Source organism: Branchiostoma belcheri, unplaced genomic scaffold (genome assembly GCF_001625305.1).
Source record: "Branchiostoma belcheri isolate BF01 breed outbred unplaced genomic scaffold, Haploidv18h27 scaffold218, whole genome shotgun sequence".
NCBI lineage: Eukaryota > Metazoa > Chordata > Leptocardii > Amphioxiformes > Branchiostomatidae > Branchiostoma > Branchiostoma belcheri.
In genome coordinates this window covers 266,044-280,293 of record NW_017803691.1, presented here as the reverse complement: position 1 = coordinate 280,293, position 14,250 = coordinate 266,044, and the positions used below count along the sequence as shown (strand labels likewise).

Below are 14,250 nucleotides of genomic sequence, written 5' to 3'. Positions count from 1 at the left end.
TCAGGACGTCACCGGCCAATCAAACGACAACAAAAATAACCCACCTGTTCAAGGGCACCAACAAAAGGTCCGCACATTTACAATAAACGTTCAATCTCATTGAATCTCATTAGGTTTTGCTCCTTGGCAAAGGATGATTTTCGTCGCTACAAATCACATTGCGTTGTGGCATCCCTACAACATGTTGAAGCATGGTATGGTCCGATAATTTGTGGACATGGCAGCCCCCCTCCGGGAAGGAGTGGATTGGACCCAGACTGTGGGGAGGATGCGCTTGTTGTATGAGTGAATGACATCCGGAAGTCAAGCAGAATAAACACGGCCAGCAGCCGACCCCGATCTCCGCCGCCGTGTTCCCACTGATCAGTTTCATATGGCGCACCGCCAGCCCTGGAAGACCATCCCTGAAACTCTGTAGGGTTGGTGGCCAGAGCTTCCAATGCGTGCGAAGGTTTACGTTTGATCAGAAAAATTAAAGTCGTGCAAGTTAAACCCCCCCCCTCCCCAAGAAAAAAAAAAACACGACGACCGCTCCCGGAACGTCTGCAAAGGAGGCTAGCTGGGTGGGTGAGACTACGACAACGTTACGAAGGAATCTGTAGACACCCCCCCCCCCTCTTCCCAACAATAACACTGTCGGCTACACTGTTGTGAATAGACAATATATTATTTCCGCTTTGTTAAATTGCCAGGTTGCTGTTTTACATGTCGGTGTCGGTAAAAGTTTAATCATTATATTTGTCCTAAAGCGGAAGCAAACAACATTGTTACAACCATGTTTGATAAGAAGCTCTTGAATCAATCAAGACAGGAAAGACGTCAGAGCTCCGGACATACTTGTTTATCGTTTCCTTGGTGGGTTTCAGGTAGAAGACATATCTCTGGGAGTGCGAACGATACACATGGCACGCCTGCTTTTAGATCACGCAAACCAAGATAATTTCGTAATATTTCACTCATACCTCGCTCGTAGAAAAAATCGTTGAAGTTCGAAAAAGTGAGAAAAATATACTCCACTCTAGACCAACAGCTGCAGGGCTGTGGATTCAATCATGTTTGCCTTTTCAAAATATGTTTGTTTCTTGTCCTTGACATGTGAAGAATTCACGTATTTTTTCCTTCTTTTCTACGTGTACAGTATTTATCTGACTCTCGTTATTGGTCGTGCATCACTGCATGTGTGTCCTGTTCCGTGCCAACACTCCAGGCAGATTCTGTGGGGCAACGGTAGTCTATAAAAATATTGGCCGCCTGTACCCATTGGCCTTCTGCAGCCCGCCCGTACACACAAAATCGCGGCCTCCCTCCGGCCTGCCCGAGTGTGACTACAAAAGCAAGCAGACAATGTTCTTTTCCAATGTGCGTGTGGCTGTGAAAACTCCTGTGCGCAGTCCTTGGTCGCAACAAAAATGCCCGGCTTGTGGATTTGAATAGCTGCGGTTTCTGAATACCAAAACGCCCGAGCCGATCGCTCTGAAGCACGTAGCATATCCACCCCAAATCACCAGTATAGCCGAACCGGACGAGATCTCCTAACAACATGCCCTGTTTTGAGTATTACTCTCTCAGACCAAGGAGGTTGAACAGACGTACATAGTTTGGATACTATTTTTCTTCAACCCCATTAGCATGTGGGCTGGGTCAGGGAATACACTATCCCCTTTGATAAAATGAAAGGATCAGACTGTGACCAATCAGCGGCCAGTGGACCGGATGTAACTCTCCCCAGAGGCTGCTAATGAGGTGTCAGTTTCCATCAAATTGACGCGGACTGGCCCTCCATATTTGGCGGACATACATCGGGGGAAGCCTGGCCGACTTGATCAGCTCTTCTACCGCAGGATTTTACTGGGGTTGGAAACATGGGAGAAGCGAAGGGATAGCGATCCATGACCGTACATGGAGGTCTTGTAAGTACAGATCCGTAGTTTTTGGCTAGGCATAGGGTTCTATAGTGTCCGGACGACGTTCATTCATAATTTCTGTCGTGTGTTTAAATTGGAGCGAGGACGGGAGCGCCCGCGTCGTTCGCTTGCCTGTTGCACCGTGGTGGTTGTACTTTTATACGGTCTGACTTCTTCCCTGTATCTATGGAAAGTGTGCTGCGATTGAATTCTAATCTGTTCGAATTGCTGAGACCTCCCAAACCGTCCTATCTCGGCATGTCGGCTCATCCACGGCTGAGGGAGTTTGCGTGACCCCTCTCCCCCCTCGTCAAACCGCGTTTCCGCTCTTTGCTTATGCTTGAATGGAGCCTGTATTTTACAAGCAGGCGCTCTCAATACACTACACACCCTTCAAGCAGGGTAAGGTAGAACTTGCAGTGGAGATGGCAGAGTAAAAATCTGGCGTGGTGAGGTACATGCCTGGTGTACTAAGTGGTGAGGTGGCACATTTCATTCACAGCGAATTTCGGGAGGCCCGAACGAGCCCTGGCCGCGCTTCCCACGGAAGCTTGGTATAAATTTAGCTACGGAAGAAGCTTGCGATCCCCGGTCGCATGACTCAGGGTCCGGATGTAGTTGGAGAATGTTGTGGCTGTCGTTAAAATGGTCTCTCTTCTTTGTGTGTTCCTGCAGAATCGCGGGGCCGCGGTAAGAGCTAGATGGAGCCCCGGAGAAGCCGCCAGCAGCAGACTGTGCGACACAAGGAGCCGGATCTAGTGTGGTTACCCCGTCAACTGTGCCCGGACAGTCCCCGCACCACCCCGCGGACACAAACCTTCTCACGGCGGCACCAGAACCGCCCTGGCCCCGGCCCCGCTCGGAGGGAGAGACAGGGCAGTTCCCGCGAGCCGGACAGGGTCCGGTCGGTTCAACCGGTACCCGGAGTTGCTCGGGAGGTTTCCAGGGTACATCTAAGGAGCAACTCGGGGGCACGAGGGTCCCGAGACTCGGGTAGAGCCAGCAGTGCCGCCCGCCTGGAAAATGGTCACGACTTGGAGACAAGCTCGCGGGGTTCTCACCACGGAAGTTCCGCTCGAAGCTCGCGGGAATCAGCCAACTTTGTCCGGCAGGGCAGTCTGCGAACTAGCGCTAGTAGGAGGTTGGAACAGAGCTCTGAGGATAACAGGAATGCGCGAGCTCGAGTACCAGAGAGCGAACAGGACGTTCTCTCCATAGACCAGATTAAACCTAGCTCTCGTCGAGTGGAGAACGAGTACGTGGACCCCTTCAAGAAAATAAAAAATAATAACAGTTTGCAAAGAACTTCAACGGGGTCGCTGAGGTCTGTCAACACTATTGTGCGAGTGGACAGTAGGTCTGACAGAGACCATGTGGAGGTAAGAACGGTTGGGCACAAGAAACCCAAGTTCCAACACAACACGAGCACCATTAAAAAGGAGACAGACAAGATTAAAATCAAGGTGAAAACTGAAGTCAAACCGGAGGAACATCCTTTCTTCCATTGTTCAGAGTGTGGGAGATGCAAATGTCCAGATTGTGCACAGAAGAAAGTAGAAAGTACAAACGATGCAACGACATGCGGGAATAGACTGATGTGTACAGGTGAGGATGCTCTGGAGTATGCTACTTGTATGTGTTGTGTGAAGGGCGTCTTCTACCACTGTAGCAAAGACAACTGTGACGATGATTTCAGCAGTGCAGACAACCCCTGTTCTTGCAGTAGGAAACACTGCTTCCTGCGCTGGACTGCACTGGGGCTCATGGGGATGTTTCTTCCCTGCCTGTTGTGCTACCTTCCTGTCAGGGGATGTATGAGATTAACCACAGCTTGTAACCACAGAGGGCATAAAAAAGGATGTTTGTGTAGAAGTCAGGCTCAAAGCATCAACTACCATTCGAACTGCTAGCAAACAGGAAATGTTGAGACTCAACAGTACAGGTAAACTTATTTAAGTAGTCAAAAAGCCAACAATGTTTTAAAAGCTAGCTGAAATACCACTGGCTGTCATGCTCATTTGCATAGCTTTGTACCCATCAATCTGTTTTCCCCAATGTCTACTCCAGTAATTACCTAAGAATAACCCATATCTGTCTCACTTTCTTGGTCCTGCCATAATATTCTTTACTCTTTGTTCTGCTGTGATGTTTCCTTCTAAATGCTAAAACTGTTTTGTTACCAACTGAACATTCATTATTATGTATACTGTACTGTTCATTCTGTAATCTTATTATATAGAGTTAAATGAGACTAAATTGCCCAAGACCAGCCCAAACCATTCTTAGTGAAAGAGAACTTAGGAGGGATTTCGTAAAATCAAAAAAAATTCCTGGCATTGGTGTATAGAGAGGAGACAACACTTTATACGGATACTCTTTGCAAAGTGATCAGTAGGGTTTCTAATAACTTTGTCTCTCTCTCAATTTCTGGCATACCTACACTGCTCAGTCCATCGCAAAAATGTAAAAAGTTATCTGCCCTTTTTAAAAGTTGTCGTTTGTTCCTTTTTCGTAATCTGACCTCAAACACCCATTTTGTTTTTTGAAGCATTCCTTATCTCTGGTTCAACATGTTTCTATAAGTATCTGTCTGTCATCCCGGAACTGGGATTCATCTGGCTGGCAGAGAAATCCTGCCTGGGACAGGCATGTGCGCTCCAGTGGTCCTGACTAGATGTAGATGGTATTCCCCATGTCCAGATGTTTGTAGGTCTGAAATCACTCTCTCCATTCATGCAAACAGAAAACTCTGACCAAAATAAAATTGATTCTCCTACTCTCCAAGCAGAGGTTGGGTTTGGGCTTATTTTTGGCATGTTTTTAGGCTTTTTATCAGGCTTTTATTTTTTGCACTGGTAACATTTTTATACCACTGCAAAAAGAAAGCCTGATTTAAAAAAAGCCTAAAAATGCCCCAAATCAGCCCAAACCCAAATCTCTGCTTGGAGAGTATAATTCTCCGTGATTGTGCAATGTACAGAAAGAGACCCTGTATGTCATTTGGTTCAAAACAACTCTCACTAGAACTACATTTGTATAATGGCTGGTCCATTCCAGCAGCGGTCAAGGCTACTTGATTCTGGCACATGTAGTTGGCCCAGTAGGTCCTGCTAGCCTTTTGTAAAGACAGAACATTGTTGAACACTGGACACATTTCCCCCTACAAGTCTCCCAAACGGTTAATCCTGCTGAAAGGTAACATGACTGTTTTGTACATAATTATGTTGAGAGAGGTGCCATATTGTATGAAAATGTGTACAGTATTAGACTATATGATTTGTTGTATCATTCCTGAAAATATTGAAAATGTAAGAAATTTTGAAAGAATTGTTGAGAAGGCAAAGTCAGTAGCACTTTTGCAAGAGTGTATAGTTGTTACATTGTATATTTGTATATGTACAAAATCTTGTCTTTTCCTAAAAATATTTAAGACCTTTTCTCAACACCTTTATTTGCATCTGTTGCTAGTGGAAGAAAAGTATTTATTATCATTATTTTGGAATTCTATTATTTTATGATATTTATTTCTGCCAAATGCCCAAAGGTCAACTAGAGTTCATGTAGGATTGGTAGTAAGTTGCTCCTTACAGAGTATACTTACATCATTCAACACTGCCATTTGTGGGGAAAGTACAACCAATCACCAATAAAAAGCTTGAGTTACTGAGTTTAATTGGACAATTCTGTGTCTAGCTTGTTTCCTCTACAGTAATGTGAATGGAGGTGAGGGGGTCACTGGGTGTTACTAGTATTCAGTGCTGTAAACTCGCCACAAATTCATAACACTGCAAATATTCATTTCCAATGTAGTACTATCATACTTTGGAATTGTTTCACCGGTGAATTTAAAACGCCACAAAAACCTCCAACCAAAAATTATACCACTGTGAAAGTAAGTGAAGTTACAGTGTAAGTACATCAGGGTGTGGCTGGGGGAAGGGTTAGAAGTTGATCGTAATTGTTGTGGTCATAAAGGCTGTGGTCTTGTAAGCCTGCCAAGAAAAGATATCCTTCACATTTCATCCTATTCAAATCAAGTTTTACAAAATGTATTTTGACATTCCATCATCGGCATAGAAATATCTTCCCCAGAAGTATTCAGATGTACTTTGATCTGTTGGCCATAATGTTACATGTAACTCATAACTCATAAAACAAGATACATGTACAACAAACTCACTCTAAACTTGTTTGCAACTACAAATGTATTTCCCACAGCTGATACCAGTTCATAACAGAAACTGCTATGAAAGTATAGAAAACCTATTTTTATACCTTACAACTGATTGTAATCTGTTTATGATTCCTAATAATGACCTAAGTCTCCAGAACCCACCACCATGGTTTAACCTTTTCCCTCCTGAGAAACTTGAAATTTATTCTGGAAGGAAGACAACAAGTTAGATTTTGTAGCAAAAGGCTACCTCAACAGGAAAACAGTTTACACTGTAGAGAAACTCTGTCAATATACGAGATCAAAAAACTGTTCCAGGTTTGAAAAAACATGGGACAATCTGTAGTCTGACAGGAATGACTTTTGAAAAGAGCTAAGTGAAGGAGTGAGGTCATACAGTAAGGTGTGTATGTGCCTTGCTTGAATGTACCCCAAACGGCAGCTACCTTATTGTCTCCCACTTGTGTACATAGGAAGGCTCACAATGCAGGTATTGAGATTTGTTGTTGCCCCAGGCTTTAGTTTTGTCAAGTCCCCCTTAAGTCGAGCTGCCTGCCATCCGAGGTAGCCAAACAGGAAGGGTCATACAGATGCATCTGGGGCCCAGCCATGCTACACTTCCCCTGAAGGGGGAGGACTATCCTGGTAGCCTTGATTGCAGTGCAAACATTGTCGGCATCGCTGTCCAATATTTGCAAGGATTCATTACGGTAGCTAGCGACCGATTTAGCAGAGTTGTCAGATTACATTTGCAATGTTGTTGGAATAGGTGACTACCTGGTGGGGTATATTTTACTGCAGGCAATGGTTTGGATGATTGAGTGCACCCCAACTTACACTGAGGATTTGTTCCTTCTATAAAATGCTATTTTGGCCCAGAAAATTTGTTTTCAGATGCAAGCAAGGAAAATGCAGCCCTAAAATCTTATCTTTAGAGAGTAGAGTGTATTTGTAAAGTCAAGGTTGAACCATGTGTAAATCATGACAAACAGTACTTGTTTTGTGGTCAGACCTGCTCCCTTATCATATCAGTCCATCATCCCTATTTGCACAGTAGACATTGTGTTGTGGATGCTTGTGCCTCTGCCTCCGTTCAAACAGGCTATTATGATGCGTTGCCAGATCTGGTTTCCGTGCTAAATATATATGGAGGGGAGTTACCTTGGCGTCTCTGGCATTCTGTGTCGGCAAGCACTCTCGGAAGTTGACTCACTCCAGTCTGTTTGCTTCCATTGTCTCTTAGCGTCCATTCAAGTGTAGTTGATGTTGTAGGGCACTGTGGGAAACAAAAGTTTCACCTCGTGTGTTTGGCAAGCACGATTCATGTTGGTTTAGTGTTCTGGGTGGGGGGTTGAGCTTCCAACCAGTGCTCTTGTGCAGCACAGGAGAATGCTTGTCAGCCCGTTGATAAAGCAGTTGGGTACAAATGTCAGTAACATAACACAGACAGGGAAGGATACTGTGACAAGTCAACTTGTAGCATAGTTTGTAACAGTGAGAAAAGGAAAAGCTACATTGTAGTCTCTACCAGACTAACTATGCTGGCTATATATAGTATAGGGAGAATAATTTGCCAGGGTTGCATTAGGGGAAATATTACTTTTAAGCTCATTTCCCTGGCCAACTACTGTATACACTTTTACCGAATTCTATCATCATATTGGCCATAACCCCATAAGAAGGCCTGATGGAGGCTAAAAAAAGGCAATATTCTAGAAAAATTGTAGAAAAGTTAATAAATTGGATGTCTTTCTATGGCTTCTTCGTGTAATTGACAGCACTACTGACAAGTAATGAATGCAGACTCACTCACTCACTATCCGGTTTATCGCAGAGGAAGTAAAAAATGGTACTTCAGGCCACACCAAGTAATTTTTATGGATGACGTTCTCTGGAGACCATAAATATAGTGAGTACAAAAAAAACAAAGGGCTAGATAAACAAGACTAGATTTGAAAGACAGACAAATGTTACCGGTAGGAAACAACTTGAATGACAGACACGGTGTAACAACCTGAACAAGTCCTTTATTCATCATGCAAACAGCAATAAATCAGTGAACAGCAGTTGTCCTGTTACTGTCCTTTCACATGGATCCAAATTTTTCCACTATTGACAGGATTGTCCTGTCAATAACCTCAGGGTTGGTCATGGGACATAGTTTCAGGAAGTGGAATTTCTTGTTTTTTTTCTGGAAACAGACCAAAATCAATGCACACTCTGATGTCATCCATAAAAATTACTTGGTGTGGCCAAATCTCCACTAAAACCTCCTTGGTGTGGCCTAATATGAACTAAACTGTTGGACTTTTGCAGACATGCACATACCACAGTATGTGTGATCTGTAAATTAATAGTAATGTTGCTTTCTTTGCCTCCAGGTACAGCATTCCAAGTTAGACCTAAGTGGTAATTCCTATCACTCATAATCATTCCTGGCAAATTCTTGGCCAGTGGGTGATTGGTTATGTTGTCTCCTCATTTTGCAGGCATCCGACGTCTTCAATGCTGCCATAATCCAAGGAGATATGTCCATGTTACAGGCTGTAACGTGTCCTCCCTACTACCTAGCTGACAGATGTGTTCTGATAGCCTTCACAGTGGATCTTTGACACAATTCTTCATCCTGTAGCCTGGCCTGAGGGGAAGGAGGCCTGGCCTGGCCTGTTTGTATAGCAGCTTTCAGTCTATCCTCGGATCTTTCCCCTTGTCAGTCTTTGAGGAGACTGCCCTTGCCACTTTTTGCCTGTCATGCATTCTAATCCATGTTACCATAACAGACAGACACGGGTATTAAAACCTATTGTACAGGACGGCATGTGGTAGCACATATAACCTTGGTTTTGTGGTCATGAATTTGTGGTTTTCTTTGTGGTGAACAGCAATAGTCAAAAAGCTATGGATGGTTTGTGATGTTTGGAGAGTGGTTAAAGGTCTTGCCCTGATATACATTGATCAGATATCGGGCCTCCTTCATATATCAGCTTTCTATGGTACTGTACTGGATGGAACTTTGTTTTTGTAACTGTAGGAAGGACTCACCTCTGATGGGGGACTATTTTACATGGCATTTTTTGTGTTCACACCTGTAACACAAGAACCTTTGGATGGATTTACTTTGATTTTGGCATGTTGTTATTATGGTTAGTTACTAGTATTGAGGTCCCGAAGAAATCTGTCTGTTTGTGGAATTTTAGCTGTGTGCTATCACCCATCATCATCTCCCAGATGGGTTTGTCACCTAACATTTTTGACTCCTTAGGCCACACCAATTTAATTTCTTGGTTAACAGATTTTTCTAGGAAAATAATGGACCGGGCGGGCAAAAAAAAACCAAAAAAACACCAGGCTGGTTCAAAATTTAAACAATGAATTTTGAACTTTTAATGGAACCACTGCATTGAAAGATGGAATAACTGTAACAACTAGGAAGTAAAGGACTGTTTTCAACTGTTCAGGGCAAAATATCTTCTTTTTTTTTTGCAAATCAGAAAAAAAAATGAAGCGGGCGAATCCGTTAACCAAGAAATTAAATTGGTGTGGCCTTAACCTCATTTGTTGACCAAATACAATACTTATCAATTAGATCATCACTGCATGCAGATTATCTGCCATAAACCAGATGTCATGTTCAAACTAGTTCAGCTATTATTATTAAAGCTATTTCCATCAAAAAAGTCAAAATTTTTTAAGAACTGAGAATGGATGGTACCTGCATATATTGTATGAATGAAAAGTTATGGATGAGAGGACAGATGTTAGACAGATGTATAACAATAGTCTCAGTTCATATTTTTCCTGAAAAAATCAGAGAAACAACAAATCAAATTGGTGTGACCTTAGAAATTTGTATATGACCCTTGACCTACTTCTTGCTGCACAGGTGTTACACATGCCTGAATATCATACTGAGGGTCATCCAATCCCCCCCCCCAACCACTGTAGAGTTGTCATTGGGGATTTTACCGACACCCCCAAATAAATGTTGTATAGCACTAAGGCTACACCAATTTAATTTCTTGGTTAACGGATTCGCCCACTTCATTTTTTTCTGATTTGCAAATAAAAATAAAAATTCAGAATCAACTGCAAAATGCTCATAGTTTGCCCTGAACAGTTGAAAACAGTCCTTTTCTTCCTAGTTCAAGTAGTTGTTACAGTTATTCCATCTTTCAATGCAATGGTATCATTAAAAGTTGAAAATTCATTGTTTAAATTTCGAACCAGCCTGGTGTGTTGACTTCATGGCTCCATTATGGCCATAATAGGATGCCTAGGCCTGTTTTTATTTTTTTCGCCCGCCTGCTCCACTATTTTTGTAGAAAAATCCGTTAACCAACAAATTAAATTGGTGTGGACTAAAGTTGGCTGTACTCGCTCATGGTGGTTGTTAAGAAGATAGTTATATGCTGGTTGTTTCTTGATTGTTTATAGTTTTGACTTTCCACACAGTTTTAGTTGTGGTATGATGGTGTAAGAAATTGTAATTTCATGCTTGATTATGGCAAAGAACACAGTGAACAACACACTATGACTTGTTTTCCAAATTGCTTCCAAAAATGCATGCCCATAAGAGCCATGGTTGTCATGATTATATTTACACTAGAAAGGTTGACTGCTGATCATATGCACCTGTACAATGTGTGGTAGGAGCTTAGCTGTTGACTACCTGATGTAGGTTGGAAAGTAATACTAGAAGTTGACATTCAGAACATAATTGCTGCTTTGCACGCTTCATGTATGACCTTTTCTATAAAATACTCTGGGATTAGTGCAAGGGGAGCAAGGTACAAAGTCTACTACATGCTTTATCTGCCATGGATGTTACATTTCCTGCAGCATTTGTTCACAGCTGAACAGATTATTGAAGCCGATTAGGCGCAAGGTTCCTAGGGGGGTCCAGGGGCATGCTCCCCCCGGGAAATTTTGAAAAATAAACCTTCTGAAATGGCATTTCCTGCGTTTTTTTTAGAGGATTTCAAAGAAAAAAATCAGAGATAACTTTTTTCAATGAGAAAGTGAGCCTTTTTCCTACGATTCCAGCCTCGCTGGTGCAACGAATCAGTCCATCTTATAAAGAAAATCTTGGACCTTTAGATAAAAAAAGTGGACCTTTGAGCCTTGTGGGGGGTTCGTCCAAACCCCCCGAACCCCCCTGGCTGTGGGCATGTTTGGTTAAACTGGTGACAGTAATTATATGAATAACTTGAGGTTTATGAGGTGTCTGCAAACTGGCTTTCTTTAGTACTTTAGAACTGGTACTTTCTTATTGATTATGCAATTCAAATAAAGTCCTCATTTGTATTAAGTATATCAAGGATGTCCAAGGAATAGATGGATAGACAACATACATGTAAGGGAGGACTTCCATTGCCTAAACGGTAATGATTTATTAATAATTTTCAGGAAAGTTTATTACAAATCCATGCCCAAGGAGTAATTGCAAGAACATGATAATAAACAGTAAAAATAAAAATAAGTAATGATTTTTTACTTTTGCTACTTTAATAATAAAACCTACATAACAATGGCGGGCTGCCATCAAGCCTGGACATCAGGAGACAGGAAACAACAGATGATAAACCAGAGAGTAAGTCAGTGTATACTGTATAATATACAGTATATCAGTTGATGATTGTCTCTACCCAAATATCGTAAGTTGTCCAATGTTTGACAGTCTCGTCTTTAACAGGGAAAGCTGTCTTAGCATATTCTTATCTATTATGCAAATGAGGCCCTAGTTTATATGATTTATGTCCAATGATATTCATATTTACTTAGGCCACACCAATTTCATGTCCTGGTTTTCATTTCTAGAAAAGTAATGGAGCGGGCGGGCGAAAAAAATAAATAAAAACAGGCCTACGTAGGCATCCTATTTATTGCCCAAATTGGTATGATAGGAGCCATGGAGTCAACACACCAGGCTGGTTCAAAATTTTAAAATGAATTTTGAACTTTTAATGATACTACTGAATTGAAAGATGGAATAACTATAACAACTAGGAAGAAAGGGACTGTTTTCAACTGTTTAGGGCAAAATATGAGCATTTTGCAGTTTTTTTTTTGCAAATCAGAAAAAAATGAAGCAGGTGAATCCATTAACCAAAAATTAAATTGGTGTGGCCTCAGGTTACAAATATTGCAAGTATAAAATTCCTGTCATAAACCACTGGTATTGTAGCATTTTCATAGTGATTATGCAAATGAGGTCTTAATTTGAATAATTGATATCAAACAATATTCACCTATTTCCTTGTTATGCAATGCAGGTAGTTTGTAGAATTTCCTAATTGATTATGCAAATTAGCTCTTGATTTGCATAATCAAATTTGTCATCTAGTACTTACATTAAAAAATCACTACAATAAGTTTACCCTTCCAGTGAACTGTTCCAGAGACCGCCATGCTACATGTATGTTATGGTCCAGGCTGAAAAATTTCCATACAAATTATCAACTTTTTCATAATCATGCTACATACATGTAATACTATGTAACTTCGGCAATATAGCGGAGACATTTTGTGTTGGACAGGAATAAAATCTTTCAATTGTCGCTGTTAATAACAGTTGTATGACAGTTCCTGTGTGTGTTAAGCTGGCCTTAGTGTGTTGTGATGCGTTGACTGAGCCAGTTGTATTCTGCCAGTCTTCCAGAGCGAGCGGAAGAGAGGTGTATTTGTTTGGGGCAAAATGTATGACATGTCTTGTTTCCTGTTCTTTTGAGGCAGGCCTTTTTTGTTGCAGCTGTACACAGACATTGCCCGTCATAGCATGTTTTCCTGCTGTTTATCTACATTCACAAATTATCTGAAATTAGGCCTCAAGAATCCACATAGCAGACAAATTTAGGTGTAGTAAAATACTTGTATGGTTAATAGGCTTCTGAGATTTGTATAAATTATTCAATGTCACTGTACTGTGTGTCTTGTTCACCACAAACCACAATGTGTACCACAGTGGCACAGAATTTCAGTCAACCCTGCCCTTTGTAACTTTGTATCAGGGCCACTTTGGTAGCTATAATTGTTCTGTACTGATTATATACAAAGTGGCTTATATTTCTGTGCAAAGGCTGACCTGGTAGGAAACTATCCAGGGGATAGGTGGGCAGGTCAGCTCAGGCTGGAGACTTGTATTCCCAGTGCTGTTCAAACAAGGCTGTTCAAGGGACAGGAAATGGACTGTGTTTGATATAGAAAGACTATTTACCTTTCTATTGTTGGCTGTGGGCTGTTGTCATTACCTGTAGGGTCACGTTACAGTATCCAGTTACACCAACCACCAGGCAACAGATGGGATACAATTGGACTAGTCACATGACCAGTGCTAAAGAAAGCAGGTAGAGTTGGGGGAGCTGGCCCAGGTTCAAATGTCATCCTTTGAAATTTATGGGCTTTCTGTTCTTTTTGCCCCCCTGGTGTTGGTGGTGTCACCGCCCTGGTCGGTGTGGATCTGACCGTGTTGGCTAAACCCAAGGAGCGTGAGAAAATGCAGGGCTGGAGCTTTGGCAGACTTGTCCAACTTCACAACAAATAAACAAATCATGGTCCAGCATCCAAAATGTCTGACATGTACCCTCCCCACCTGGGTCATCCTGAATGTTCAGTAAGGACTGAAGGCAGTCCTTTGTTACCTCCTTGAAAAATGGAGGTATTGTTTTGTGTGTGCCCGTGTGTGTGTGTGTGTGTCTGTCTGTCTGCATGTGTTTCCAGATATTTGTGGTTTGCATAAGTGGGACATGAGTCGGTCTTGGGCCTCCTGGTGGCTTTCCATGGTAATGCAGCAGAACATCCAGTTTTTTTATTTTTTGTCCAGGACATGAAATGATTTTGTTTTTGGGAGGCAGCTGGTTTGTAGTGTAATGGACCAGTTCAAAATCACTACAGGCCTAACATGAACTATTCAAAGATTTAATATCCAAGTTCAAATGTATCTGTATTATGTGACCCCCCCTTCAAGAATGGACCAAATGGACCCAATGGCCACTGACCACTGAAGTTTAGGCTGGGACAACTAAAGAGACACTTTGGGACATTATTGGGACAATAAAAAAATAACCAATATCAGAATGTCAGCCCTTGTTTTGTTTATCATGCACACGTTCTGGCTTTTGGATCTGGAAAAGTCCCCACGAATTTCCTGTCTACTCTGCAATTATAGTGTGCCTG

General features: G+C 42.0%; 1 protein-coding gene across 2 annotated transcripts; it reads left to right on the top strand.

Moving 5' to 3' along the window:
• Window positions 1-1,348: 1,348 nt before the first annotated feature.
• Window positions 1,349-5,571, top strand: LOC109470051 (protein sprouty homolog 4-like). Of its 2 annotated transcripts, none has more exons than XM_019768828.1 (2): window positions 1,349-1,910; window positions 2,580-5,571. In XM_019768828.1, exon 2 carries the CDS (start codon window positions 2,606-2,608, stop codon window positions 3,812-3,814), a length of 1,209 nt encoding a protein of 402 aa, XP_019624387.1. In that variant the 5' UTR covers window positions 1,349-1,910; window positions 2,580-2,605; the 3' UTR covers window positions 3,815-5,571. The 2 variants fall into 2 exon arrangements, with proteins under 2 accessions (XP_019624387.1, XP_019624388.1); XM_019768829.1 differs by lacking the exon at window positions 1,349-1,910 and adding an exon at window positions 1,941-2,381.
• The last annotated feature ends 8,679 nt before the right edge of the window (window positions 5,572-14,250 follow it).

Coding starts and splice junctions, on each gene's coding strand:
- LOC109470051 (XM_019768828.1), top strand. CDS start 2,606: ATGGAGCCCCGGAGAAGCCGCCAGCAGCAGACTGTGCGACACAAGGAG.